Raw genomic sequence first — 27,722 nt, 5'->3', positions numbered from 1 at the left:
CCCAGGACATTATCGTGAAACTGACGTTTTATAATACAAAAGAGGCTCTCCTACGCACAGCAAGGTATAAAACAGATCTCCTCTTCCAGAACAACCACTACCAGTTATTCACTGATCTAGCTCCAGCCACTGTGCAGCGTAGGCGAGCTATGAAGCCTTTTCTCCAAATATTGATGGTCGGATGATATAAAATACAAGTGGGGCTTTCCCTTTAAACTGCTTTTCACTTATAAATCAAAGCAAATAGCTGTTACCACACCGGAGGAGGCTCAAAAGAAATTTGAGCTATTGAAACTGTGTTTGCCTGCAACCTCCCCTGCAAGCTCCCCTGCTCATAGTCAGCAATCTACACGTTTGGCACCATTATGGAAGACAGTAAAGCCACGCCGTACTACATCCAGGAGGCGAAAAAGCTCTCTTTCTCCATCGAGAATGTCTGACCCAGGGTGAAAACCTGCTTTACCCCTTGATTACTGCTGTTTTTTATTATTTACTTTCACTTTAGAACTTAAAGAGACTCTGAAGTCTCCCTAAAATGAGGTTTTTATTTAAAAAAAACTCATTACCTTTATTGTCCCTCCTAAAACCACAGCTGAAAACCCCCTTGATCACCCCAAACTCACGAGGTACAATCGTGGGCTACTTCCGCAGCACAGAGGCAGCACAGCACTGCCTGTATGCGCGTCAATCAACCCGGATCGCTGCCTCTCCCCTGCCGCTCTCAGTCTTCCTTCACTGAGAGGGGCGGGGGAGAGGCGGAGCTACGCGCTGATTGACGCTCATAGAGGCGGCAGCAAAATCCACGACCAAGAAAGTCGTGGATTTTGCCTGACCGAGGGGGTTCTGCAGCGTTTTAGGAGGGACAATAATGGTAATGAGGTTTTTAAAATAAAAAACCTCATTTTAGGGAGACTTCAGAGTCTTTTTAATCGGTTCAGCACCACAGTGTCGAAAAACCTCATGCATCCGTGCCACGGTCACCTCCCATTAATCCGCCAATAACTTTATTACTACTTATCACAATGAATTGATATATATCTCGGTTTTTCTGCCACTAATTAGGCTTTCTTTGGGTGGTACATTTTGCTAAGAATTATTTTTTTCAAAATCCATTTTAACAGGAAGATTAAGAAAGAAATGTAAAAAAATCATTTTTTCTCAGTTTTTGGCCATTATAGCTTGAAATTAATATACGCTACCGTAATTAAAACTAATGTATTTTATTTGCTCATTTGTCCCGCTTATTACACCATTTAAATTATGTCCCTATCACAGTTTATGGCGCCAATATTTTATTTAGAAATAAAGATGTAGTTTTTTAAATTTGCGTCCATCACTATTTACAAGCTTATAATTTAAAATAATATAATAATATACTCTCTTGACATGCATATTTAAAAAGTTCAGACCCTTAGGTAACTATTTCTGTTGTTTTTGTTTTTTGTTTTTTGTAATTTTTTTTGTTTTTTTTATTAAAAAATGTATTTGGGTAATTTTGGGTGTGGGAGGGAAACAGCTAATTTTAAATGAATAATAAGGGATAAAATTAAGAGGAAAAAGAAAGCCTATAAAACAGGAGGGGACCGAGGCTGCACTAAGCAATTATAAGGAGTGCAATAAAAATTGTAAAAAAGAAATTAGGCTGGCAAAGATCAAAGTCGCTAGGGATATCAAATCTAACCCAAAAAAGTTTTACAAGTACATCAACTCTAAAAAAAGAAAGGTTGACTGTATAGGACTCCTAAAGGATGAGGGTGGGAACTCAATGGTGGTTGACCAAGGTAAGGCAGAGTTATTAAATGCTTTCTTTGCTTCTGTCTTCTCAAAGGAAACAGCACTGTTGCAAATTAAGAGGCAGAAGAGTCTCAATCTTCTAACTGTAATATTAAATACTTTTAACGCAGGAAGAAGTGAAGGCAAGAATAAAATAAATTAAAAATAGACAAGGCACCTGGCCCGGATGGCATGCATCCTCGGGTCCTAAGGGAATTAAGTTCAGTTCTGGATAAACCCCTTTATCTTATCTTTTGTGACTCTCTTTCAACTGGCAGAGTCCCAGTGGATTGGCGTACAGCCCAGGTTTTCCCATTATTAAAGAAGGGCAAAAAATCAGATCATGGAAATTATAGACCTGTAAGCTTAACATCAGTTGTATGCAAACTATTTGAGGGGTTACTAAGAGATACTATACATGACTTCATAGTAGAAAATAATCTTATTTCTCAGCATCAACATGGGTTTACTAAAGACAGGTCCTGTTTGACTAACATGGTCAGCTTTTATGAGGTAGTGAACGCTAATATGGATATTGGGAATGCTGTAGATGTGATATACTTGGACTTTGCAAAGGCCTTCGACACTGTTCCCCACAAAAGTCTAGTGCAAAATTTGAGGATGCAAGGACTGGGGAAGAGTCTGTGTGCATGGATAGGGAACTGGCTATTGGACAGAAAACAAAGAGTTGTGGTCAATGGATACTCAAAATGTGGTCAATCGTACTCAAAATGGGAGACTGTTAGCAGTGGGGTCCCACAGGGATCTGTACTGGGTCCAGTGCTCTTCAATTTATTTATTAATGGCCTAGTAGATGCAGTAGTGAGCAATGTTGCTATTTTTGCAGATGATACAAAATTGTGCAGAATCATCAACTCTCAGGAAGATAGTGTCATATTGCAACAGGATCTGGATAGGATGGCTATATGGGCACATACATGGCAGATTTAATTCGATGTAGAAAAATGTAAAGTCATGCATTTTGGTCGTACCAATGGTCTAGCACCATACAAAATAAATGGGAAACAGTTGATGACATCAAACTTGGAGAATTACTCATCGACAACAAGTTAAATAATCGTACTCAATGCCAAGCTGCTGCAGCTAAAGCTAACAACATTTTGGGATGCATTAAAAGGGAAATAAAAACTTGAGATGCTAGCATAATATTGCCCCTGTTTAACTCTCTAGTAAGGCCACATCTGGAATATGGAATTCAGTTCTGGGCACCACATTACAAAAAAGATATTGCAGTTTTAGAACAGGTGCAGAGACGAGCAACAAAATTGATACGTGGGATGGAAGGTCTCACTTACCAAGAAAGGTTAGATAAACTGGGTTTATTTAGTCTAGAGAAAAGACGCCTTAGAGGAGATCTAATGAACATGTATAAATACATCAGAGGGCAATATAATAGCTTGGCGGATGAGCTTTTTGTCCCTAGGCCTTCTCAAAAGACTAGAGGACATGATCTGCGCATGGAGGAAAAACGTTTTAGCCATTTATTTAGGAAAGGGTTCTTTACAGTAAGAGTGATTAAGATGTGGAATGCATTGCCACAGGCAAACTCTATACCTGCATTTAAAGGGGTCTTAGATGCTTTCCTTGCGTTGAAAGACATCCATGGCTACAATTACTAGGTAATGCCTAATGATGTTGATCCAGGGATTTTATATGATTGCCATCTGAAGTCGGGAAGGAATTTTTCCCTTTTGGGGCTAATTAGTCCATGCCTTGTAAGGGTTTTTTGCCTTCCTCTGGATCAACAGGGATATGTGAGAGAGCAGGCTGGAGTTGTACTTTGTACTGGTTGAACTCGATGGACGTATGTCTTTTTTCAACCAAGATAACTATGCAACTATAATGTAATTGTTTAATAAAAAATATGTGTGCGTGCAGTTTACTATTTGGCCACAAGATGGCCACAGTCAAAAAAGTCCTGGATGCGAACAGGTCGGCTTCATCCCGCCATGAGACCGGGCTGCAGTTCGGGCTGCCTGCCAGCTTTTCATTTTGACCTAACTTTGGTTTTAGCAGCCTTGTCTGTGACAGCTCGGACAAGACATAATATGGTGTTGGTAATCCAAATGCTCTGGACTTGTTATTTTATAAAGTTATAGTTTTATTAACTTTTCTTCTTTACAGGCTAGAAGAGACAGAACATGTCAGTTCAGATTATTATCTGGACTGGTTCTTATACCTCTCAATTATATGTTACACCACCGTCTCGGGCGGCCTTACAGTATAGAATATTGAGCCTTACTTGAGGTTAGAGTATTGGTTTATACAACCCCAGCAGATCCGAGATGAAAAACTAACTATAACAAGTAACTTGTATATATATATATATATATATATATATATATATATATATATATATGTGTATATATATATATATATATATATATATATGTATATATATATAATCTAAAGTTTACACAGCAAATCTAGCTGCAAACAGCTTTAATAGAATATGATTATTTCCTTCCTGTGATACGACAGCAGCCATGCAGTTTGTAAACATTACACAGAGGCAGGCTTATCTGCATCTTGAGCAAAAAAACCCGAATCCCCCCTCCTCCTCCCTTCTGCCTCTGAAATCTCTGGCTAGCAATACCTCCCCCTCCTCCTGCCCAGACAGAGCTCACATGAGCCCTTGCTACTGTCTGAAAGTGCCTTGGCTCTCTAAAAAACCTGTGGGCGTGGCTTGTTTAGTTTATAGGGAATTAAAGTATTAAAGAGAATCTGTACTCTAATATTCTTACAATAAAAAGCATACCATTCTATTCATTATTTTCTCCTGTGCCCCTCTGTGCTGTTTCTGCCACTCTCTGCTGCAATCCTGGCTTGTAATTAACAGTTTTAGGCAGTGTTTACAAACAAACTAACCAGCTTCTAATAGGCTCAGCTAAGCATAGTGTGTGAGTCATTCAAAGTATGCAGGGGGCCTGCAGAGGGTGTGTATCGCTTCTACCAATCACAAGCAGCCCTGCACATTCCACACAATCAAGCTTTAGCCCGACAAACAGGACAGAGGAAAGATACATTGATTTATTACAGAGACAGTGCAGTTAGGAAAGACTGCAGTAAGCCAGAGCAGATTAGAACAGGCATAGGAACTTATAGGATAGAAGAACTAAGGCTGAAAAATTTGTTACAGAGTCTCTTTAAAACAAAAACAAAAAAGTATTTGGCTTGAGGAATGCCCTATAAACAATAGGAAAAGAACACAATTATGCAATGAGCAAAAGCTCATCTCAGATCCACTTTAAGGGGAAATCTTTTATTTTACCTAATTGAGTTGTTTTTATGCATATCAACACAGGCAGCAAAAGTTCTAATAGTGAAGCAGGAAGAAATGTCAAAACTGACCACTTGTGCTGTAAAATCCAGGTTTTCTTGGTTAGCTGCGCCCCTTTCTGAAAAACTACCATGGCAGTTTTCTGCCTTTGCAAAGACTGCTAAGAGATTATGTCATCTGTGAGTGGGAGGAGCCTAAGTGTGGCCTAATGGGTACTCTGCTACTACCTGTGCCACTGAGCCAGCCTATCTCAGAAAGGAAAGGTAAAGAAAGAAGTGCAGTGCCAGCCACAGTATGCTGCATTCCAGAGTGGTCTCAATGCTTCCTTGCTGCTTAAAGAGACTCTGTAACAAATTGTTTATCTTTATTTCTTCTATGCTATAAGTTCCTATGCCTTTTCTAATGTGGTCTGGCTTACTGCAGCTTTTCCTAATTGCACAGTAGCTGTGTTATCTCTGTTATATGATCTAATCTTCTCTCTATAGTCGGCACAGTCAGGCTGAGGCAGTCAGACTGGAATGTGCAGGGCTGCTTGTGATTAGCTAGAAGCTGTACACACCCCCTGCAGGCTCTGTGTGACTAACACACTCTGCTTAGCTGAGCCTATTAGAAGCTGGTTAGTTTGTTTGTAAACACTGCCTAAAACTGGCAATTACAAGCCAGGTTTGCAGCAGAGAATGGCAGAAACAGCACAGAGGGGACCAGGAGCACATAATGAATAGAATGGTATGCTTTTTATTGTAAGAATTTCAGAGTACAGATTCTCTTTAAAGGGGACCTTAACTGAGAGTGATATGGATGTTTCCTGTTAAACAATACCAGTTGCCTGGCAGTCCAGCTGATCTCTGTGACTGCAATAGTGGCTGAATCACACCCTGAAACAAGCATGCAGCTAATCCAGTCTGATTTCAGTCAGAGCACCTGATCTGCATGCTTGTTGAGGGGCTGTGGCTAAAAGTATTAGAGACACAGGATCAGCAGGAGAGTCAGGCAACTGGTATTATTTTAAAAGGAAAAATCCATATCCTTCTCAGTTTAGGTTCCCTTTAATGAAGAAGACAGCAGTTGCTGCATTGCTTAAAAAAGAAGGGAACAGTCATAGTAAGTGTCATTCTAGCTCTTTTTTTTTTATCAACAGAGGTCCACTTTAACAAAAAAGCAGCTTTAACTGTTTAACAACCCCTTCTTCTACGTAACTGACCAAATCAATATCCCAGAAGTTTCATCTTGATGCCAAATTCTGATTCAAAAGTTTTTCTTTATTTTTGAGCTGTATATTTCAGTTATTTATGCAATGAAATACCAACAAAATAACACTATCTTTTCACCTTCACAGTGGTTCACAGGAATCTTCACAACTTTTGAATGTTCTTTCACATGTTTACTCAGCTTCTGGAAAAAAAAAAAAAAAAAGTGTTTATGATTTTATTTCAAGGATTTTAACAAAGTTATCCATGTACTTCTTATGTATGTTGATGCCTATCGGGGCGTCGCTAGCCCTATTTGGGGGAGGGGGGGGAGTGGCGTGCCTCCAACATGTCCTGGGGTGCCCCCAATGTATTTTCAGGGGTGCCCGCTGCCCCCTCCCGGCCACAGCTGACCCCCCTGGCTTTTCCCGCTGCCAGACAGCCAGCAGCATCAGACCTCGATCAGTGGGCGACCAGATAGAGCGGGCGCTAGGACCTAGCGGACACCGCTGATATGCGGAAGTGGCATCACTTCCGCATATACAGCGTGGTGCGCCCGCTCTTACTGGTCGGGTCGCCCGCTGATCGAGGACTGACACGCTGCTGGCTGTGAGGTGAGGGGGGCGCCTGTCACTACCTAACTGGGGGTCCCGTCACTCACTACCTAACGAGGAGGGGCACCTGTCACTCAATACCTAACCTGGGAGGCACCTGTCACTTACTACCTAACTGGGGGTCCCTGTCACTCACTACCTAACCTGCGGGGCGCCTTTCACTCACTACCTAACTGGGGGTCCCTGTCACTCACTACCTAACCTGGGGGGCACCTGTCACTCACGACCTAACCTGGGGGTCCCTTTCACTCACGACCTAACCTGGGGGCACCTGTCACTCACTACCTAACCTGGGGGGCACCTGTCACTCACTACCTAACCTGGGGGGCGCCTGTCACTCACTACCTAACCTGGGGGTCCCTGTCACTCACTACTTAACCAGGGGGGCGCCTGTCACTCACTACCTAACCTGGGGGGCGCCTGTCATTCACTACCTAACCTGGGGGGCACCTGTCATTCACTACCTAACCTGGGGGGCGCCTGTCAATCACTACCTAACCTGGGGGTCCCTGTCACTCACTACCTAACCTGGGGGTGCCTGTCTCTACCTATTACGAGGAGGATAGGAGGCGCCCTTGTAATATGTTCAGTGTTCACTTTTTGTAAAGAAACTCCACTTGGTAAAGAGTCGAAAGTTTTATTAGCACTATAGACAACGCATTTCACGGCTTAAACCGCTTCCTCAGGTCAAGTACAGGTGCTTAATTGAGGACAGGAATGCCTGGGCGACCTGAGGAAGCGGTTTAAGCCGCGAAACTTGTTGTCTATAGTGCTAATAAAACTTTCGACTCTTTGGAGTTTCTTTACAAAAAGCGAACACTGAACATATTACAAGGGCGCCTCCTATCCTCCTCGTAATACGACGTCTCACCACCCCACTTGTGGGGTCCTACACGACTAACCAGAAGTGAAGCCTTTTTCCAAAGGAGTAGCGAACAACCTTTATAAAGACCGAGTGGGGACGGGACTTCCCTACATGCCTGTACAAGTGGTTGCCTTTATAGCAACCCACACTTGTGAGTATAACTTACTCTTACTTTTATCCAATTTACCTGAAGATAATACACCATAAGGGCTCCTGGTATCCCTGCAGTTTTTTTTCTCTTTCTCTTACTGTACTAGTTACAGCCCCCTCTCTCTACCTAAACTGGAGGCTCCTGTCACTACATACACTGGGGGGTCCCTGTCACTACCTGAACTGTGGGGCACCTGTTACTACATACACTGGGGGGCTCCTGTCACTAAATGAGCTGGGGGGCTTCTGTCACTACCTGAACTGGGCGGCTCCTGTCACTACCTAAACTGAGGGACTTCTGGCACTAGCTTAACTAGGGGGCACCTGTCACTACCTAAACTATCCAGGCCAGCCAGCCCAGCATCACCACCAGCCAACCAGCCCAGAATCACTGTCAAAAAGGCCACAGCATCACCACCAGTAAGGCCAGCATTTACTTCAACCAGCCAAGCACAGCCTAGCATTACCGCCAGCCAGGTCACAGCATCACCGCCAGCCAACCCAGCCACAGAATCGGCCACAGCATCACCGCCAGCCAACCCGGCCACAGCATCACCGCCAGGCAACAGCATCACTGCCAGTCCTTTCAGCCCACACATCATCCCCAATCCAGCCAAAAACAGTATTGCCAGGCACAGCAGCCAGTAGAGGAGAATTTAGAAGCCAGGTGAGAGGTGTCTACCATATTAAGGGGCATTCTGCCTATTTATGTGAAATGCTGTCTATTTATGTGCCTCATAACTGCTGAATTTGTCTTGTTGGGGGCCTCATGATTGCTGAATTTGTCTTGTTGGGGGCCTCATGATTGCTGAACTTGTCTTGTTGGGGGCCTCAAGATTGCTGAATTTGTCTTGTTGGGGGCCTCAAGATTGCTGAATTTGTCTTGTTGGGGGCCTCATGATTGCTGAATTTGTCTTGTTGGGGGCCTCACGTTTGCTGAATTTGTCTTGTTGGGGGCCTCATGATTTCTGAATTTGTCCTGATAGGGGCCTCATGATTGCTGAATTTGTCTTGTTGGGGGTCACATGATTGCTAACTGCGAGACTATGGGAAAAGCTGAATCATCAACATATGAGACAATAGCATTAAACCTACTTTTTTAGCTTTTTAAAACAGAAAATAAAACTGGAAACATTTTTTTTCAGGAGTAGGATGGATGAAATTGTCTATCTTCACAGTTCATTTTCAACTTGGATTTTCCATAATGTTCATGTATGTGTTAAACCGTTTGTACAGTATTTAGTTTAAATTGCTCTTGCCACTTTGCGATAGATAAGTGACTTTTGGGTTGCTGTTTGGGCACTCGGCCTCCAAAAAGTTTGCCATCACTGTAATAATCTAATGTCCCACCATTGCTAAGTTCATGTAAATTTGTCTCCACCCATGACCACACCCACATTCTGGGCCATGGCCACACCTATTTTTCGGCGCAGTGTGCTACGCACGACGCACAACGTAACCCTAATATTTTTCTGCAAGCTAGCTGCAGTGTGCTGATCTCTGCTGCCTACAGTATGTACAGTATAAGCTGTTCTCTCGTGCCTGCACTGTGTGCTGATCTACCTCCAGTGTGTACAGTATAAGAAGTTACTCTGTGCCTTTACTGACTGTAAACCAGCTGTATTGTATGGTGATCCCTGCTACTTTCAGTATGTACAGTATTAGCTGTAAAGCCAGGTACACACATATAATTTTGATTAGCCAATTTTAGCTCTGTTCATCAAATTCATTGTCTGTTGGCCCAGTTACTGCATGGGGGTGGTAAAATTGGTCAGTGATTGGACAGAAAATTGTATGTGTGTATACATCTTTGATCTATGCCTATACTGATTGTAAATTATCTAAATAAAGGACAGGGGCTCCATCCAGTATTTTGATGGGCAGGCCCGTTATCTGTAGCTTACACCGCCGCTAAGTTCATGTACGTTTGGCCCCACCCATGACCACGCCCACTCACTGCATGACCATGCCCATTTTGTACCCCCCTCCCCCCACCTGGTGCCCACAGGTGCCCCCAATCTCCAAGGACCCTAGGAACGCCCCTGATGCCTATACATACGTTGTAAAGCTAGGTACACACTGTTAATAACTATCATCTGAAACCATTCTTGGTCATTTTGGAGCAGCTTTTCATACAAATGCTGTACAGAAAAGAAGGAGAACAAGCAGGAGTCAGCTGCCTGCTCCTGTGCTAAGGAATAATAATTTGTGGCCAGGCGTGGTTAACATGCCCAACTGCTAATAGTGTGTCTGTGGATGTCAGGAAACACAGAACACACTGTGCACAGGCATCCAAAAGTATCACAAATGTTTATTTCAGGGAAGCAAGCAATTCCCACTGTTTCTACCAAGAGTCAATTTAAAGCACACCTGAAGTGAGAGGAATACAGAAGTTGACATATTCATTTCCTTTTAGCTAGTGCAAGTTGCCTTGTTGTCCTGCTAATCATCTGCCTCCAAAGCTGTGTACACATGCTGAATGAAACTTGGCCACTGATGATGACCGACTCTTTCAAGAATCCAGCCTGTGTACAGCAACCCCAGACTGCTCTCGGCTAGTTATCAGCTTGACAGATCATTTTGGTTGAGTGCCGGGCCGGCCAAGAGAATTGTTCTCTCACCCATCTCCTGCATGATGTCAAATGTATAGCAACAGAACACATGGCTAGCAGGGATGCTATCACGGATGGTCGTGATCACAGGTACGCGTGAATCACGGCCATTTTTCCGCAACACGGGGCCGTGTTCTGGATGCTGTGACCCGCATGGATCACGGCATCGCGGCAAATCCGGGTCACAGCTCGCATAAAAAAATACGGATTACGGCCGTGATGCGGCAGTGATCGGGAAACTGTAATGATGACGTCACTGGATACATGCATGCGTACACGTACGTTTTTACATGTACGAGCGGCATTTACGCATGCTCATGCGCATTCAGGGACTGAATATTAACCAGGCATTACGCATTACATACTACGAGACGTATGGTCACACGGATTTTTATATGTATGTTGACTTTGGGTACGCTTGCGCAGCCGCAAATCGCCTCATACACCCATACATTTTTACGCATGCGGCCATAGGCTTACACATGAACAATACGGGTCACGGCCGTGATAACCGTTACTTTTATGGTGAGTAAAAATACATATATCCAGGCACATCGCCTCTAGTTAGGACATTAAATAAATTATTAGGGAAAGGGAGGTGCTGAAGGGGGTGTGGCTAGAAACAGCAAAAATCAATTACCCTTCACACTCTCAACATGCAAATGTTCAAACAAATGCATTCACAGATTCATTCATCCAGGCACAACTGTTATCCCTACAGCTAAATTAAAAGCCGGGGTTTTAGTTCACAGAAGAATGCATTCTTATGCTTAGTCACCTATACTGCGTAGAAGTACCCAGGTAAACATAGGTGTCCTAACTCTGGCCCTGTAACATGCATAGTGCAGACATGCAAACACATTCATTGCATCAAACCTATCAATGGATTAGGAGCACACATCCTAACTTCCTCTCCTGGGAAAGACAGTGCATCTTACCAATCGCACAAGGGAGCTAACATTATGTGTCCATGTGCACCATGCGCATACACCAGCATAAGCTGTGTGCATGCTGACAAACATACAGGGGAAGGAGGGAGTGCACTGAATTAGACCCTAGCCACAGGGGTCAATGATAAGAATAAAAACACATATATCCAGTCACATCGCCTCTAGTTAGGACATTAAATAAATTATTAGGGAAAGGGAGGTGCTGAAGGGGGTGTGGCTAGAAACAGCAAAAATCAATTAACCCTTCGCACTCTCATACGAGAGTTTCGAAGGATTAATTGATTTTTACTTTTATGGTGAGGTCGGGGAAAATACGGGTCGAGCCGGTTTTGCGTAAAAAAATACGGGACGTGATCACGGGGCGATCCGGATGTGGCTACAATAAAAACGTCTGCATTCGGATCCGTGATTAAGGGGTATCCGAGCATCCCTGATGGCTAGCAGCAGAACACAGGACCACACTGAGTGCTTTGGAAAGGCTTCTTGAAATAGCATCTGTGCCATTGTAGTCATATGTACAAACCAAGATAAAGGATTTCAGGTGTATTTAAAAACACCCTGTATTAACCTCCCTGGCGGTAAGCCCGTGCTGAGCACGGGCTATGCCGCGCAGGGGGATTTCTCAGGCCCTGCTGGGCCGATTTTGATAATTATTTTTTTTGCAGCACGCAGCTAGCCCTTTGCTAGCTGCGTGTGCCCTTTGATCGCCGCCGCTCTGCACCGATTACGCAGCGCTCCCCGCGCCGTGAGGGCCCCCCCCCCCCAGACCCCGTGCACTGCCTGGCCAATCAGTGCCAGGCAGCGCTGAGGGGTAGATCGGGTCTCCCAATGACGTCACGATGTCGATGACGTCGGGGACGCCATGCCGCCCGTCGCCATGGCGACGGGGGAAGCCCTCCAGGAGATCCTGTTCTTTGAACGGGATCTCCTGATCTCCGATCGCCGGCTATCAGGTAGTGAGACCTTCACACTACAGGTGCATACATACAAATGCAACTGTACAATCAATATTTCAGTAAACTTTAAATAAGCACTGCTATGATGAAATAGAGGGTGGAGAATGTTTGCCACCTAATAGTAGAACACCTTTTGTAATCCATACAAAGTTTTCTCAATGATTTATGTTCTTCGGCTTTAAACTTGTTTGTACCTCAGGCGGTCAGACAGCATCGACCCAATTATGAAGTCATGTACATCAATGGATTCAGGTGGCAAAATATATAGTGCGGCACCAGTGATACCACGATATGCAGCGTGGCGGCCTCGGAGCATAACTATCTGGTCCCTCACCAGTCCTCTTTTCATCTGTCTCTTCTGCCCTCTGCTATAACTGTGTGGCAGCATCTCTCAGTAGGCCCTTGATGCATGTCATGTGACATTAGTAACCTACAGAGAGACACTGCCATGCAGTGATAGGACAGGTGCAGTGCTGAAGAGGAGAGGGCCAGGCAATTGTGCTGTACTGTGGAAGCTCTGCATATACAGATGGGGAGGGGGGTGGGACACTACATCTTGCTAGATATCTTTCTATAGGGGGGGGGCAGATACTGGCCATTACTGGCCAAATACTGGTTTTAGTTACAAGCAGATGCACATACAGTATGCTTATTTGGATACTACAGTACAAAATGAACTCAAATATGATACATCATGTAGAACACCTACATGATTTTATTCCAGAAACTGATACAAGCAAAAGATTAAGTTAAATCTGCACTTGAATATTCTGAAAAAAAAATGTTGATGATGTTGCAGAAAACAAATTTATTTCTCTGTTTTTTCACAGTATAATTCATGTTTTTAAAATGTTCAACTATGTTAATACACAGAAGGTAACCTCACACCTGAAGAACTGAAACTAAACCTTTTACGCTAAATCCTTTATTAAAAGATGTAAACATACAATGACAATTATAAAATCTATCAAAATGTCAACTTACCTTACTATACTTAAACAGAAATGATAACAACAAGGCAATTGGATACACAGCCAGAGTCACTTGAAATCCAGAACACAGGGATGTGGTAGAAAAGTCAAAAAGGCCATTTTCAGCAGTATACTTCAAAACAAACACAAATATACAATACAATGAAACAATTAGTTACAAGGAGTAATTTATTTGCTTTTTAATAAGGTATGAAATGGACACTTTAGTGAATGTTTACCAAGTTAAAAATCAGATACTCACCTAAGGAGAGGGAAGGCTCGGTCCTAATGAGCCTTCCCTCTCCTCTCCCGGTGCCCGGTCCCGCGCAGGATCCCCCGTGGCAGTATTCGACCAGTTCAGTCAAATACTGCCACTTCCGCATGCCGAAGGGAGCTTTCGGAAGCCTTCAGGAGCACTCGGGCGCCCCCAGACGGGCCGCTCCATACTACGCATGTACGAGCGCCCTCTATGACGCACTCGCGCGTGCGTAGTACGGAGCGGCCCGTCTTCGGAAGCCCGAGTGCTCCCAAAGACCTCCGAAGTCCCTGCGGCAGCGGACGCGTACGGGGGAGCCAGCGCAGCACCGAGGGCACCGGGAGAGGAGAGGGAAGGCTCATTAGGACCGAGCCTTCCCTCTCCTTAGGTGAGTATCTGACTTTTTTATTTTTAACTTGGTAAACACTGGCTTTAAGTAGCAATATGCATGTAAAATAATCATGACTATGAATATACTCTCAGGGCCCTTTCACTCTGGCAGCCTAATTAAACCCTATGGAGAAATTCATACTTCCCATGTTGCGGTACGCTGCACCAGAAGTTCCAAATATAATGCTAGCGTAGAACTATGTTACCATGCAGGATCCGCGGCGATCTGCAGCGATCAGTGTCGGCCCGGAAGCCATGTTAGTCTATGGCGAAGCAGGTTTTTTTTCAAAAAGTTGACTTTGTGGCGTGCAAAGTGCGGAAGTGTATTTTTACAATACACTTCCATGCACTTATGCATACCCCGAAGCAGGAAGTGACAGCAAGTGCACGTCACTTCCTGCTTGGCCGAATGCTAGACAGGGAACACCATGTACTAACATGGTGTTCTCTGAAGGCCTGTTTCTGGCGGTGTGATGTGGTGGGGCGCCCACAGCACCGTAACGCTACCGCCAGTTTATAGTGTGAAACCAGCCTCAATGTATTATGCAATTTTAATAAACTAGCCAAATACTTTGTTTTGATTTAAATATGCTTTAGTGCTTTCACTTTTATTAAAGTCTACACCCCCGGAGACTTCATCCTAGCCTTAGGGGCATAGATATACGTATCTTGCCGCGATCGCTGTTGTGCGTGCTTCCGCTCACTCATGTGCATGCTCCTGCATGCATTCTCATCTCTGCTTATGAGTACACAGGTCATCAATCTAAGTGACTGTGCTCAATGACCACCAGCATCAATCAGGTGCCGTGGTCATTAATAAAATGTTAGGGTACTTCCTGTTAGGGTACTAACAGTATGCACAGGAAGTAAAAGTGTGGAAATAGACACATACATTGTTTTTATAAAAACACATACATACAGTTCTGCCCATAATTATTTATACCCCTGGCAAATTTTGACTTAACCACTTGAAGACTGCAGTGCTAAACCCCCCTAAAGACCAGGCCATTTTTTACAATTCAGACCACTGCAGTTATAACTGTTTATTGCTTGGTTATACAACTTACCACCCAAACAAATTTTACGTCCTTTTCTTCTCACTAACACAGCTTTCTTTTGGTGCTATTTGATTGCTGCTACGATTTTTAGTTTTTATTATATTCATCAAAAAATACAGGAATTTTGTCAAAAAAATGATTTTTTTAACTTTCTGTGCTGACATTTTTCAAATAAAGTAAAATTTCTGTATACATGCAGCGCGAAAAATGTGGACAAACATGTTTTTAATTAAAAAAAAACCATTCAGTGTATATTTATTGGTTTGGGTAAAAGTTATAGCGTTTACAAACTATGGTGCAAAAAGTGAATTTTCCCATTTTCAAGCATCTATGACTTTTCTGACCCCCTGTCATGTTTCATGAGGGGCTAGAATTCCAGGATAGTATAAATACCCCCCAAATGACCCCATTTTGGAAAGAAGACATCCCAAAGTATTCACTGAGAGGCATAGTGAGTTCATAGAAGATTTTATTTTTTGTCACAAGTTAGCGGAAAATGACACTTTGTGACAAAAAAAATAAATAATAAAAAGTTTCCATTTCTGCTAACTTGTGACAAAAAAAAATGAAATCTCCAACAGACTCACCATGCCCCTCTCTGAATACTTTGGGATGTCTACTTTCAAAAATGGGGTCATTTGTGGGGTGTGTTTACTGTCCTGGCATTTTGGGGGGTGCTAAATTGTAAGCACCCCTGTAAAGCCTAAAGGTGCTCATAGGACTTTGGGCCCCTTAGTGCACCTAGGCTGCAAAAAAGTGTCACACATGTGGTATCGCCGTACTCAGGAGAAATAGTATAATGTGTTTTGGGGTGTATTTTTACACATACCCATGCTGGGTGGGAGAAATACCTCTGTAAATGAGATTTTTTAGATTTTTTTACACACAACTGTCCATTTACAAAGATATTTCTCCCACCCAGCATAGGTATGTGTAAAGATACACCCCAAAACACATTATACTACTTATCCCGAGTACAGCGATACCACATGTGTGGCACTTTTTTGCACCCTAACTGCGCTAAGGGCCCAAAGTCCAATGAGTACCTTTAGGATTTCACAGGTCATTTTGAGACATTTGGTTTCAAGACTACTCCTCACGGTTTAGGACCCCTAAAAAGCAAGGGCAGTATAGGAACACCACAAATGACCCCATTATAGAAAGAAGACACCCCAAGGTATTCCGTTAGGAGTATGGTGAGTTCATAGAAGATTTTATTTTTTGTCACAAGTTAGCGGAAAATGACACTTTGTGAAAAAAACAATTAAAATCAATTTCCGCTAACTTGTGACAAAAAAATAAAAGCTTCTATGAACTCACCATACTCCTAACGGAATACCTTGGGGTGTCTTCTTTCTATAATGGGGTCATTTGTGGTGTTCCTATACCGCCCTGGCATTTTAGGCGCCCTAAACCGTAAGGAGTAGTCTTTAAACCTAATTTCTCAAAATGACCTGTGAAATCCTAAAGGTACTCATTGGACTTTGGGCCCCTTAGCGCAGTTAGGGTGCAAAAAAGTGCCACACATGTGGTATCGCTGTACTCGGGAGAAGTAGTATAATGTGTTTTGGGATGTATTTTTACATATACTCATGCTGGGTGGGAGAAATATCTCTGTAAATGACAATTTTTTGATTTTTTTACACACAATTGTCCATTTACAGAGATATTTCTCCCACCCAGCATGGGTATATGTTAAAATACACCCCAAAACACATTATACTATTTCTCCTGAGTACAGCGATACCACATGTGTGGCACTTTTTTGCACCCTAACTGCGCTAAGGGGCCCAAAGTCCAATGAGTACCTTTAGGATTTCACAGGTCATTTTGAGAAATTAAGTTTAAAGACTACTCCTCACGGTTTAGGACCCCTAAAAAGCCAGGGCAGTATAGGAACACCACAAATGACCCCATTATAGAAAGAAGACACCCCAAGGTATTCCGTTAGGAGTATGGTGAGTTCATAGAAGATTTTATTTTTTGTCACTAGTTAGAGGAAAATGACACTTTGTGAAAAAAACTATAAAAATCAGTTTCCGCTAACTTGTGACAAAAAAATAAAATCTTCTTTGAACTCACCATACTCCTAACAAAATACCTTGGGGTGTCTTCTGTCTAAAATGGGGTAATTTGTGGGGTTCCTATACTGTCCTGGCATTTTAGGGGCCCTAAACCGTGAGGAGTAGTCTTGAAACCAAATTTCTCAAAATGACCTGTGAAATCCTAAAGGTACTCATTGAACTTTGGGCCCCTTAGCGCACTTAGGGTGCAAAAAAGTGCCACACATGTGGTATCCCCATACTAAGGAGAAGTAGTATAATGTGTTATGCAGTGTATTTTTACACATACCCATGCTGGGTGGGAGGAATATCTCTGTAAATGGACAATTGTGTGTAAAAAAATGGAAAAAGTTGTCATTTACAGAGATATTTCTCCCACCCAGCATGGGTATGTGTGAAAAGACACCCCAAAACACATGATACTACTTCTCCTGAGTACGGGGATACCACATGTGTGACACCTTTTTGCAGCCTAGCTGTGCAAAGGGGCCCAAAGTCCAATGAGTACCTTTAGGATTTCACAGGTCATTTTGAGAAATTTGGTTTCAAGACTACTCCTCACGGTTTAGGGCCCCTAAAATGCCAGGGAAGTATAGGAACCCCACAAGTGATCCCATTTTGGAAAGAAGACACCCCAAGGTATTCCATGAGGAGTATGGTGAGTTCATAGAATATTTTATTTTTTTACACAAGTTAGCGGAAATGGATTTTTTAGGTTTTTTCCTCACAAAGTGTCATTTTCCACTAACTTGTGACAAAAAATAAAATCTTCTATGAACTCACCATACCCCTCATGGAATACCTTGGGGTGTCTTCTTTCCAAAGTAGGGTCACTTGTGGGGTTCCTATACTGCCTTGGCATTTTAGGGGCCCTAAACTGTGAGGAGTAGTCTGGAAACCAAATAATTAAAATTGACCTGTGAAATTCTAAAGGTACTCATTGGACTTTGGGCCCCTTTGCACAGCTAGGCTGCAAAAAAGTGTCACACGTGTGGTATCGCTGTACTCAGGAATAGTAGTATAATGTGTTTTGGGGTGTATTTTCACACATAACGAATCCTGTGTGTGAGAAATATCTCTGTAAATGACAATTTTTTCCATTTTTTTACACTAAATTGTCATTTACAGAGATATTTCTGCCACCCAGCATGGGTATGTGTGGAAAGACACCCCAAAACACATTATACTACTACTCATGAGTATGGCAATACCACATATGTGACACTTTTTTGCAGGCTAGCTGCGCAAACTTGCCCAAAGTCCAATGAGCACCTTTAGGCTTTACAGGGGTGCTCACAATTTAGGCCCCCACCAAACAATTCCAGGACAGTAAAAGACCCCAGAAATGACCCCATTTTGGAAAGAAGAGACCCCAAGGTATTCCACGAGGGGCATACTGAGTTCATATAAAATTTTATTTTTTGTCATAAGTTAGCGGAAAATGACACTTTGTGGGAAAAAAAATCCATTTCTGCTAACTTATGACAAAAAATAAAATCTTCTATGAACTCACCATGCCCCTCAGCGAATACCTTGGGGTGTCTTCTTTCCAAAATGGGGTCACTTGTGGGGGTCTGTGATGGCATTTTAGCGTCTCCACAATCATTACATGTATGGCCAGTATTAGGAGTTTCTGCTATACTCCTTATATTGGGCATACGGGTGATGCACTTTTTTCTCCATAAAAGGAAAAATGAACGGCAAAGATTCTCACATTCGCATTGATCAATGTGGATGAAAAAAATATCTTCCGAAATATGTGAAAAAAGAGGGGGGCATGGCGTTTGCCAGGACATAGGAGCACCGCCCACAAAATTTTCCAAACCCACTTTGCTCCTATGCCCTGGCAAACCAGATTAATCCATTCACATCGATCGATGTGGATGAAAAAAACCTTTGCCAGTTTTGATACAAAGTGCTTGCCAAAGCATAGGAGCTCCAACACCACCCCTCAGCTCATATGCCTTGACAAACGTATCTTACTGCGGAGGAGAAATCTCGTCCTGCAGCGCTGCATGCACCGACTTGTGTGTAATCTGACAGACGCGCAATGCTTCTGTCAGGATGCACCATCAGTGCTGCAGCTGGTTGGTCGATCAGTCGTTCGCTCGGTCCACCTGGAAGGGTAAAGGATGGAAAAAGAGAGAGAAAAAAAACATACAAAAAAAAAAAACAAGCAAGCAGCAATGCAAGAAATTCATTAACATTAACTTTCGTAAACTTTATTAAACCTTTTTAACCAAACAATAACATTTTGAACTTTTGCTTACCTGGTTTTTTTTTTGTTTGTTTTTTTTTAACTTACCTTCCGAGGACAAACTTCTCCTTCCCCATGGGACAGTGTGCAAAGCGCAAATCGCACAGAGATGTAGCAAAGTACACTATGCGCTTTGTCCCAAGTGAAAGGAGAGGTTTCTGGCAGCCCTGTGTATTTGGGTCTCTCAAAAGCAGATGTCTGGTTTCACACACAGGAGTCGCGCAGTAGCGTAGGTATGCACTAGCTTTAAGTCGAACACTTCCGGCGTAAGGGGGGACCGCAAAGTGAGACTTTCGCTAGGCAATTTGCTGCAACCATCACTCCAGTGTATTTGGGTCTCTCAAAAGCAGATGTCTGGTTTCACACACAGGAGCCGCGCAGTAGCGTAGGTATGCACTAGCTTTAAGTCAACCACTTCCGGCGTAAGGGGGGACCGCAAAGTGGGACTTTCGCTAGGCAATATGCTGCAACACATCGCTCCAGTGTGAAAGAGCCTTGAGAGACTACTACCGTGTCTCACGTTCCCTACTCCAATAGCGAATGTGTTCGTGGAACTTTTCAAAACACTCCCCTATGCATAGGGCAGGCTGGTCAGGACAGTAGGGACAATAAAAAGTGGTGTCACGCCTCATTCCATCCCTCTTACAGACACGACAATGTTTTCTTGGGGTGCGTTGACCTGGGGTACTCGGAAAGACATAAGCATAGTGTCTTTCATGTAGCCGGCTAACTACATTAGGGGGATTGGCCACGGCCCCTCCTGGATACAGGAGTTCCGAAATGATCTCTTCCTGAAATTTAAGGAAGGATCCTGTTCTCCCAGCCTTACTGTAGAGAACAAAGCTGTTGTACATTGCCAATTGAATCAAGTAAATCGCCACTTTCTTATACCAGCGGCTGGTCCTTCGGGAAACTAAATAGGGAGCCAACATCTGGTCATTGAAGTCCACCCCTCCCATGTTTAAATGATAGTCGTGGACGGCGAGGGGTTTCTCAACAACCTCAGTTGCTCGCTGAATTTGGACTGTCGTGTCTCCGTGAATGGTCGACAGAAGGTAAACGTCCCTCTTGTCCTTCCATTTCACTGCAAGAAGGTCGTCATTACACAAGGCAGCCCTCTCCCCCCGTGCAAGTCGGGTAGCAGTGAGATATTGGGGGAAGCCCCGGCGACTAGGCCGCACGGTGCCACAGCAGGGAATTCCGAGTATCTTCAAATGCTGATAGAGGGCTACACTTGTGTAGTAGTTGTCCACATAGAGATGGTACCCCTTGTGGAATAAGGGTGACACCAAGTCCCACACAATCTTGCCACTGCACCCCAGGTAGTCAGGGCATCCGACCGGCTCCAATTTTGTGTCTTTTCCCTCATAGACCCTAAAGCGATATGTATAGCCTGTGGCCCTTTCACAGAGCTTATACAGCTTGACCCCATACCGGGCGCGCTTGGTTGGGATGTACTGCTTAATGCCAAGGTGCCCGGTAAAATGTACGAGGGACTCGTCTATACAGATGTTCTGTTCAGGGGTATAAGCATCTGCAAATTTGGATGACAGGTGGTCAATGAGGGGCCGAAATTTGTGGAGCCGGTCATAGTCAGCGTGGCCTCTTTCATGACAGGTTGTATCATCATTAAAGTGCAGGAAGCGCAGGATGTCCTCAAAACGTGACCTGGACATGGCAGCAGAGTACATGGGCATGTGATGTATTGGGTGCGTAGACCAATAGGACCGCAATACATTTTTTTTAGTTAGACCCATGTTAAGGAGAAGGCCCAAAAAGATTTTAAATTCGAAAACTGTGACCTGTTTCCACCGAAAAGGCTGGGCATGGGAGCTGTTCGGATTGGCGGTGATAAATTGTGTGGCCTTACGGTTGGTCTCTGCCACGACTAAGTCGTAGAGATCCTCGGTGAAGATCAGATGAAAAGCGTCTAGGGCCGATCCTAGATGATCTGTCTCCACCTGGACTCCAGACTGGGCGGTGAAAGGGGGCACTACGGGTGCGGCGGAATTAGGGAACTTCCAATGAGGGTTTGCCAGCACCTCTGGGAGCCTAGGGGTACTACGGGCCCGTGTTTCTGGTGGCTGCGACTGGGGTCTTACTGCACGTACCACCGAACCAGTTTCAACTGCCATGCTGGTGCTCGCCACTTCACCAGGGTCTACGGCAGTACTGGTTTCAAGTCCAGGATGTGCTGCGCTGTTGGTGCATGCCTCACCATCAAAATCTGGATCAGCGCTAGCACCACTCTGCAGCCCTTGAGGTTGATCCTGCGCAACCTGTGGTCCACTGACATCGGTACGCCTGGCGCTAGCAGGGACCACAACCTCGTCATCAGAACTATCGGTCAAAGAGTCACTGTCCTCTACAGGTTCATATTCTGAGCCGGATGATTCGTCGGATGAGAAGTCCCAATCACTCTCACCCGACTCGGCCATAATACTGTAGGCCTCTTGCAGGGAATACATCTTTTTTGCCATTTTGGGCTGCTAAATTTAGGGGGTATTCCTCTGAGACTACTCAGGAAAAAAAATGCACCTGTCTAGCAAATGGGAGTATTTGTTAAGTAAACAGCTGCGATCGCTCAGTTTTGAGCATCGCAGCTATGGTGTTGTTTTTTTGCAGTGATCAGAAAACAAAAATTTCTTTCACTTGGGGCGGGCTGAACGCAAGTGCGGCAGAACGATCAGGCCTGATCGGGCAAACACTGCGCTTTTAGTGGAGCCTACTCTAAGGTGACCCTAACGTACTTATATAGATCTGACTGTGATCAGTACTGTTCACTTACAGATACTATATAGTACCAATGCTGATTAGCGACAGTGATGACGCTAATCAGCGACTCATTAGTGATTGCGGTGTAGTGGGCTAACTACCTAACAAAAGGGGCCTAGCTAACTCACTGGCCAAAAAACTGCACAGGCAATAGATGTCACTCAGATCTCGATCAAAGCTGTGACAGGCGACCAGATTTCAATCACAGCGCCGCTGTCAGATGCCAACCAATGTAAACAGCAATCGAAATCACAGGCAATCACAGATAATCAAAAACCAATCACTAATCAATCAGCTGTCAAAAATCAGTGCACAGACAATAGATGTCACTCAGACCTCGATCAGAGCTGTGACAGGCGACCAGATATCAATCACAGCGCCGCTATCAGATGCCAACCAATGTAAACAGCAATTTAAATCACAGGCAATCACAGATGATCAAAAACCAATCACTAATCAATCAGCTGTCAAAAATCAGTGCACAGACAATAGATGTCACTCAGATCTCACTCAGACCTCGATCAGAGCTGTGACAGGCGACCAGATATCAATCACAGCGCCGCTGTCAGATGCCAACCACTGTAAACAGCAATTGAAATCACAGGCAATCACAGATGATCAAAAACCAATCACTAATCAATAAATCAATCAGATGTCAAAAATCAGTGCACAGACAATAGATGTCACTCAGATCTCACTCAGACCTCAATCAGAGCTGTGACAGGCGACCAGATATCAATCACAGTGCAGCTGTCAGATGCCAACCAATGTAAACAGCAATTGAAAACACAGGGCAATCACAGATGATCAATAACCAATCACAATGCAATCAATCAATCAGATGTCAAAATCCTGTTCACAGGCAATAGATGTCACTCACATGCCACTCAGACCTCGATCAGAGCTGTGACAGGCGACCAGATGACACTCAGACCTCAGTCAGACGCCTTGGCAGGGCAGTGAGGGGGGCTGTGGGGGGTGATCAGCGGCGATCACAGGTGGGATCAAGCAGGATCAGTGTGGCTATGTGATCAGCAGGGCTGCCGTCCTCTCTCCTGGTGGTCCCAGAACGCTGTGACCAGGAGAGGAGGAGGCAGCCAGTATAATACACGTTGTTTACATAACAACGTGTATTATACGCTTTGCATTGGCCGGATTTAAAGATCGCAGCCCGCCGGCGCTGCTAATTGGCCGGCGGGCTGATCACACGTGGGGTCCGCAAGGGATGCTGGGCGATGTGTGCGCGCATGCGCGCGCGATCGCCCGCATTTCTGATAGAAAGGACCTTCCGCCAATCGGCGTTAGGCGGTCCTGGGGCTGCCGCCGCGGCCACGCCTACTGGCGTGACGCGGGCGGCAGGTGGTTAAAGTTAGTTTTATTTAACCAGCAAGTAATTTTTTTCACAGGAAATAACATAGGTGTCTCACAAAAGATAATAAGACACTGTAAAAGAGACACTATTGTGGAAATGTTTCTCAGCTTTTATTTACATTTGAGCAAAAAGTGTCCAGTCCAAAATTATTCATAACCTTCACAAACTGTCACAGTCTGTAGGAAAATCCAAAGTTCTATATCATTCCAAATAGTCCAAGCTGTTCTAAAGCATCCTAATTACCCTGATTAATTGGGAACAGCTGTTTTAATCAACTCAACAGGTGAAAAGCAGCAGCTCTCTACAGTTGGTTTGTGGACAGTCATGGCCAAGACAAAGGGGCTCAGTTAGGACCTGCGGCTGCGCATTGTGGCTGCTCACAAGTCAGGAAAGGGCTACAAGGCCATTTCTAAATTTTTTCCAGTTCCAGTGGCTACAGTGCAAAGTATTATAAAAAATACAAGATGTTCCACACTTTAGAAAATCTTAGAGGACGTGGTAGGAAGCCAAAAGTGACACCTGTGCTGGCCAGGAGGATAGTGACAGGGTTGAAAAAGAATCCAAGGATCACCACCAAGGCCATCCTGGTGAAACTGGGCTCTGCTGGTGGCAATGTCTCAAGACAGACAATCCAATGGATACTGCACACTGCTGGGTTCCACGGATGCAGACCAAGGAGGACACCACTTCTCCAGAAAAGGCACACAAAAGCTTGCTTGGCCTTTGCAAATGCTCATCTGGACAAATAAGAAGACGTCTGGTCTTCTGGGTTATGGTCAGATGAAACAAAAATTGAATTGTTTGGTCACAATGATGTTTCCTTCACTTGGCATAAAAAAGGAGAAGCCTTTAACCCAAAGAACACCATCCCCACTATCAAACATGGTGGTGGAAACCTAATGCTTTGGGGGTGTTTTTCAGCCAACGGACCAGGGAATCTAATCACATTAAATGGCACCATGAAAAAAGAGCAATACATGAGGATTCTCAATGACAACATCAGGCAGCCTGCAGAGAAACTTGGCCTTGGGCACCAGTGGACATTTCAGCATGACATTGACCCAAAACACACAGCAAAAGTAATGAAGAAATGGTTAGTAGGCAACAACATTAACATTTTAGAGTGGCCCAGCCAGAGTCCTGACTTGAATCCAATTGAGAATTTGTTTATGGAGCTAAAAATCAGGGTGATGGCAAGAAGACCCTCCAACCTGAAATGTTTGGAGCTCATTGCTAAAGATGAATGGGCAAAATTACCTATGGTGACATGCAAAAATCTAGTCTGCAATTATATGAAGCGTTGGATTGTTGTAATAGCCAATAAAGGCTTTTCTATTGATTACTGAGAAAGGTATAAATCATTTTGGACTGGATATTATTTGCTCAAATGTAAATAAAAGCTGAGAAATGTTTTTTTTTACCCACAATAATGCTTCTTGTACATCGTCTAATTGTCTTTTGAGAGACACCTATGTCATTTACCATCAAAAAATTACTTGCTAGTTGAATAAAAGTAACTTTAAGTCAAAATTTGCCAGGGGTATGAATAATTATGGGCAGCTATGTATAACATTAAAACTAACCCTTTTCCTCCCTCACTCTCCAATAGTTACACAAATAAAACATTTGCATATTAAAAAAATGACAATAAAAAACATAAATAGTTACCTCAGGGTCTGGAATTTTTTAATATGTTTGTCTATGAGTGTATATTACTGTTATTTTTGCATATATGGAATTGTAATTAGTGAAGAATGCAAAACTGAAAAAAATACACCTTAGTTTCCAAATAAAGTAAACTAGGGAAATATATAGCAATAACCGGGACAAATGGGCAAATAAAATGTGTGAGTGTTATCCACAGTAGAACGTTTTATTTTAAAGCTATAATAGCTGAAAACTAAGAAATAATGATTTTTGTTTCTTATTATTCATGTTAAAATGCATTTAAAATAAAATAATTCTTAGCAAAATCCCAAAGAACCCAACAAAAGCCTAATTGGTGGCAAAGAAAACAAGATATAGATAATTTTGTTGTGATAAGTAGTGATAAAGTTATTGGCGAATGAAAGGAAGGAGCGCTGAAAGGTGAACATTGCTCTGGCCCATAAGGGGAAAAAAAAACCTCAGTGGTGAAGTGGTTAAGATACCTTTAGTTTATTATACTGATACTGTATACCTTTTTTATTGATTTGACATCAGATGAATATGCAGTTTATGCCATGCAAATTTTTCTCAATAAATTAAATAATAAATATGAGGTTCTGAAAAATAATGCTTTATACTTGTATTGCTGATTATGCCTCTGTTCCTAAACAGAAGTTTATTGTTGCTACTTTTAAATTTAGAATAATCAGTAGCAGCTGTACAAAGGAGTGCTGATAAGTTCCTGGCTTTGCCCCCTTCAAGATGAACTAGAAAAACAAGTATGAGGGCATATCAGAATCAGCTTTTATTCACCAAGTGTGATGGGGGTTGTACTTGGAATTATTTTTGCCTCATACAGGCTCAGGTATGGTATAGCAAGAACATACAGTAAGACAAGAACATAGGTACAGTATATCAGACAAGAACATAGACACAGCAGTTATAAATAACATTACATAAGTAGACACTGAGTAGGCAACAATACAAATAATATAGAAATATATCATATCAATCGGAGAGGACTGAATAGAAGGTGGAGGGGAAAACAGGGAAATAGGGGAGAATAAGATGAGAGGAGGAAGCCAAGAGTCATGTGGCCGTGGCTGCCATTTATGGTGCAATCAGATGCTTCTATGGTGTCATCAGCTGCAGTGGGAGAAGTAGGGGAGAATAGGACAAGAGGGTAGACAAGAGAGGGGAAAGCCAAGAGTCATGTAGCCATGACTGCCTTCTACAGCATCAACAGCTGCATCCACTGTGTCATCAGCTGCAGGTCAGGTCAGCTGGGGAGAGAGGGAGGGGAACTGAGGGGAAAGTGGGGTAGAAAAAGAATAGAGTAGGACAGGAGAGGTGGAAAGACGGTGGACAGAAAAGAGCATAATAGGAAGGAGGGCCGAGAGGCAGAGCAGAGTGGCAGGAAACTGGGGGAGAAACGGGGAAAAGGGGGCACGAGAAGAAGGAAAAGCCAAGTGGCCACAGCTACCATCTAAGGAGCCATAGAGCTACATCCACAGCATCGTTGGCTGGGGAGAAGGGAACAGAAGAATGAATAGGGGGTGAAGAAAGGAGCAGGAGGGAAAGAAGGAGAGGCCAAGAGCCAGGGCAGAGGACGGTGGAAGTGAAAACAGATGCATACATTTCGATAAAGACGCATACATTTCCGCACTAATAGCCAATTTTAGGGAGGGCTCAAACCATCCTCTGTCCAGTGGAGGAAGAGGGTCCATGGAGGTAGAACATTTATGCGGACAGAGCGAGTCAACGTTGTCTAGCAGAGCCGTGTAGTAGTCACCAGGCTCAGTTCACTGACTGCTCACTAAGCAGTGGCAGAGGCTGTCCCATGCTGTGTTCCATTTCAGCTATTTCTTTTTACCCTCGTGTTCCTGGTGCCAGCTCATAGCTCCTTAGTCCTGGATCCTGTGTACCCAGGGTTCCATGTGAGAGGGGCAGCTAGGGTTGGGCCGTGTGGCGTGTTAGAGCTCAGTGGCTCTATGGCCTCGAAAAGGCAGGAAGAAATGTGCATCCTGAGTGTCGTGAGATCCAAGTGCCATGAGTCCCGTGAGAAGGGGGCAGTGTTAGGGCGCAGCAGCTCCTTTGTCCTAGATCCCAGTGTCCTGGGTCTGAACGAGAGAGGCAGTAAGGGTTGAGCTGTGGTGGGGAGAGTACAGCTTGGTGAAGTTGCTGAAGTCTGCTGCAGGTCTGACAAAGACCATGAGCTGACTGAAAGGAGAAGGCCTGGTGAATGTGCAGTGGGGCTGGAGGTGCCAGTCAGGTTGCAGTAGCAGTAGCTTCCCTTGAGAGAGATCAGGGCAGCGGGTTTGGCATCAGCAGCAGAGTTCTGTAGCCATAGTGCTGTAACTAGAGTGGTCAGTGGTGGGTCAGTGGTGAGTCAGTGAGTTCTGCAGGTTGGCTGGTCTGATGTTCCACTTGAGGGGTCAGGAGTAGAGGAGAAAAAAAAAAAGGGGGGGGTGAAATAAAAGGCCAGAGCCCTGTGCCATGGCTGACATCTATGTCTCCACCTTCCC

At 43.8% G+C, this 27,722-nt stretch overlaps 1 protein-coding gene across 1 annotated transcript in view; it reads right to left on the bottom strand.

The window, feature by feature from the left end:
• The window catches only part of LOC137519355 (polycystin-1-like protein 1), a 705,387-nt gene that overhangs the window by 60,733 nt on the left and 616,932 nt on the right, over positions 1–27,722 (bottom strand). The window contains exons 16-17 of the mRNA XM_068238307.1: positions 13,393–13,512; positions 6,403–6,466 (exon numbers count right to left, since the gene is read on the bottom strand). Coding sequence (XP_068094408.1) covers positions 6,403–6,466; positions 13,393–13,512 — 184 coding nt within the window. The remainder of the gene's footprint in view (positions 1–6,402; positions 6,467–13,392; positions 13,513–27,722) is intronic.

Source organism: Hyperolius riggenbachi, chromosome 5, assembly GCF_040937935.1.
Source record: "Hyperolius riggenbachi isolate aHypRig1 chromosome 5, aHypRig1.pri, whole genome shotgun sequence".
NCBI lineage: Eukaryota > Metazoa > Chordata > Amphibia > Anura > Hyperoliidae > Hyperolius > Hyperolius riggenbachi.
The sequence above is the reverse complement of the archived record's forward strand: the minus strand, read 5'-3'. Positions and strand labels throughout refer to the sequence as shown.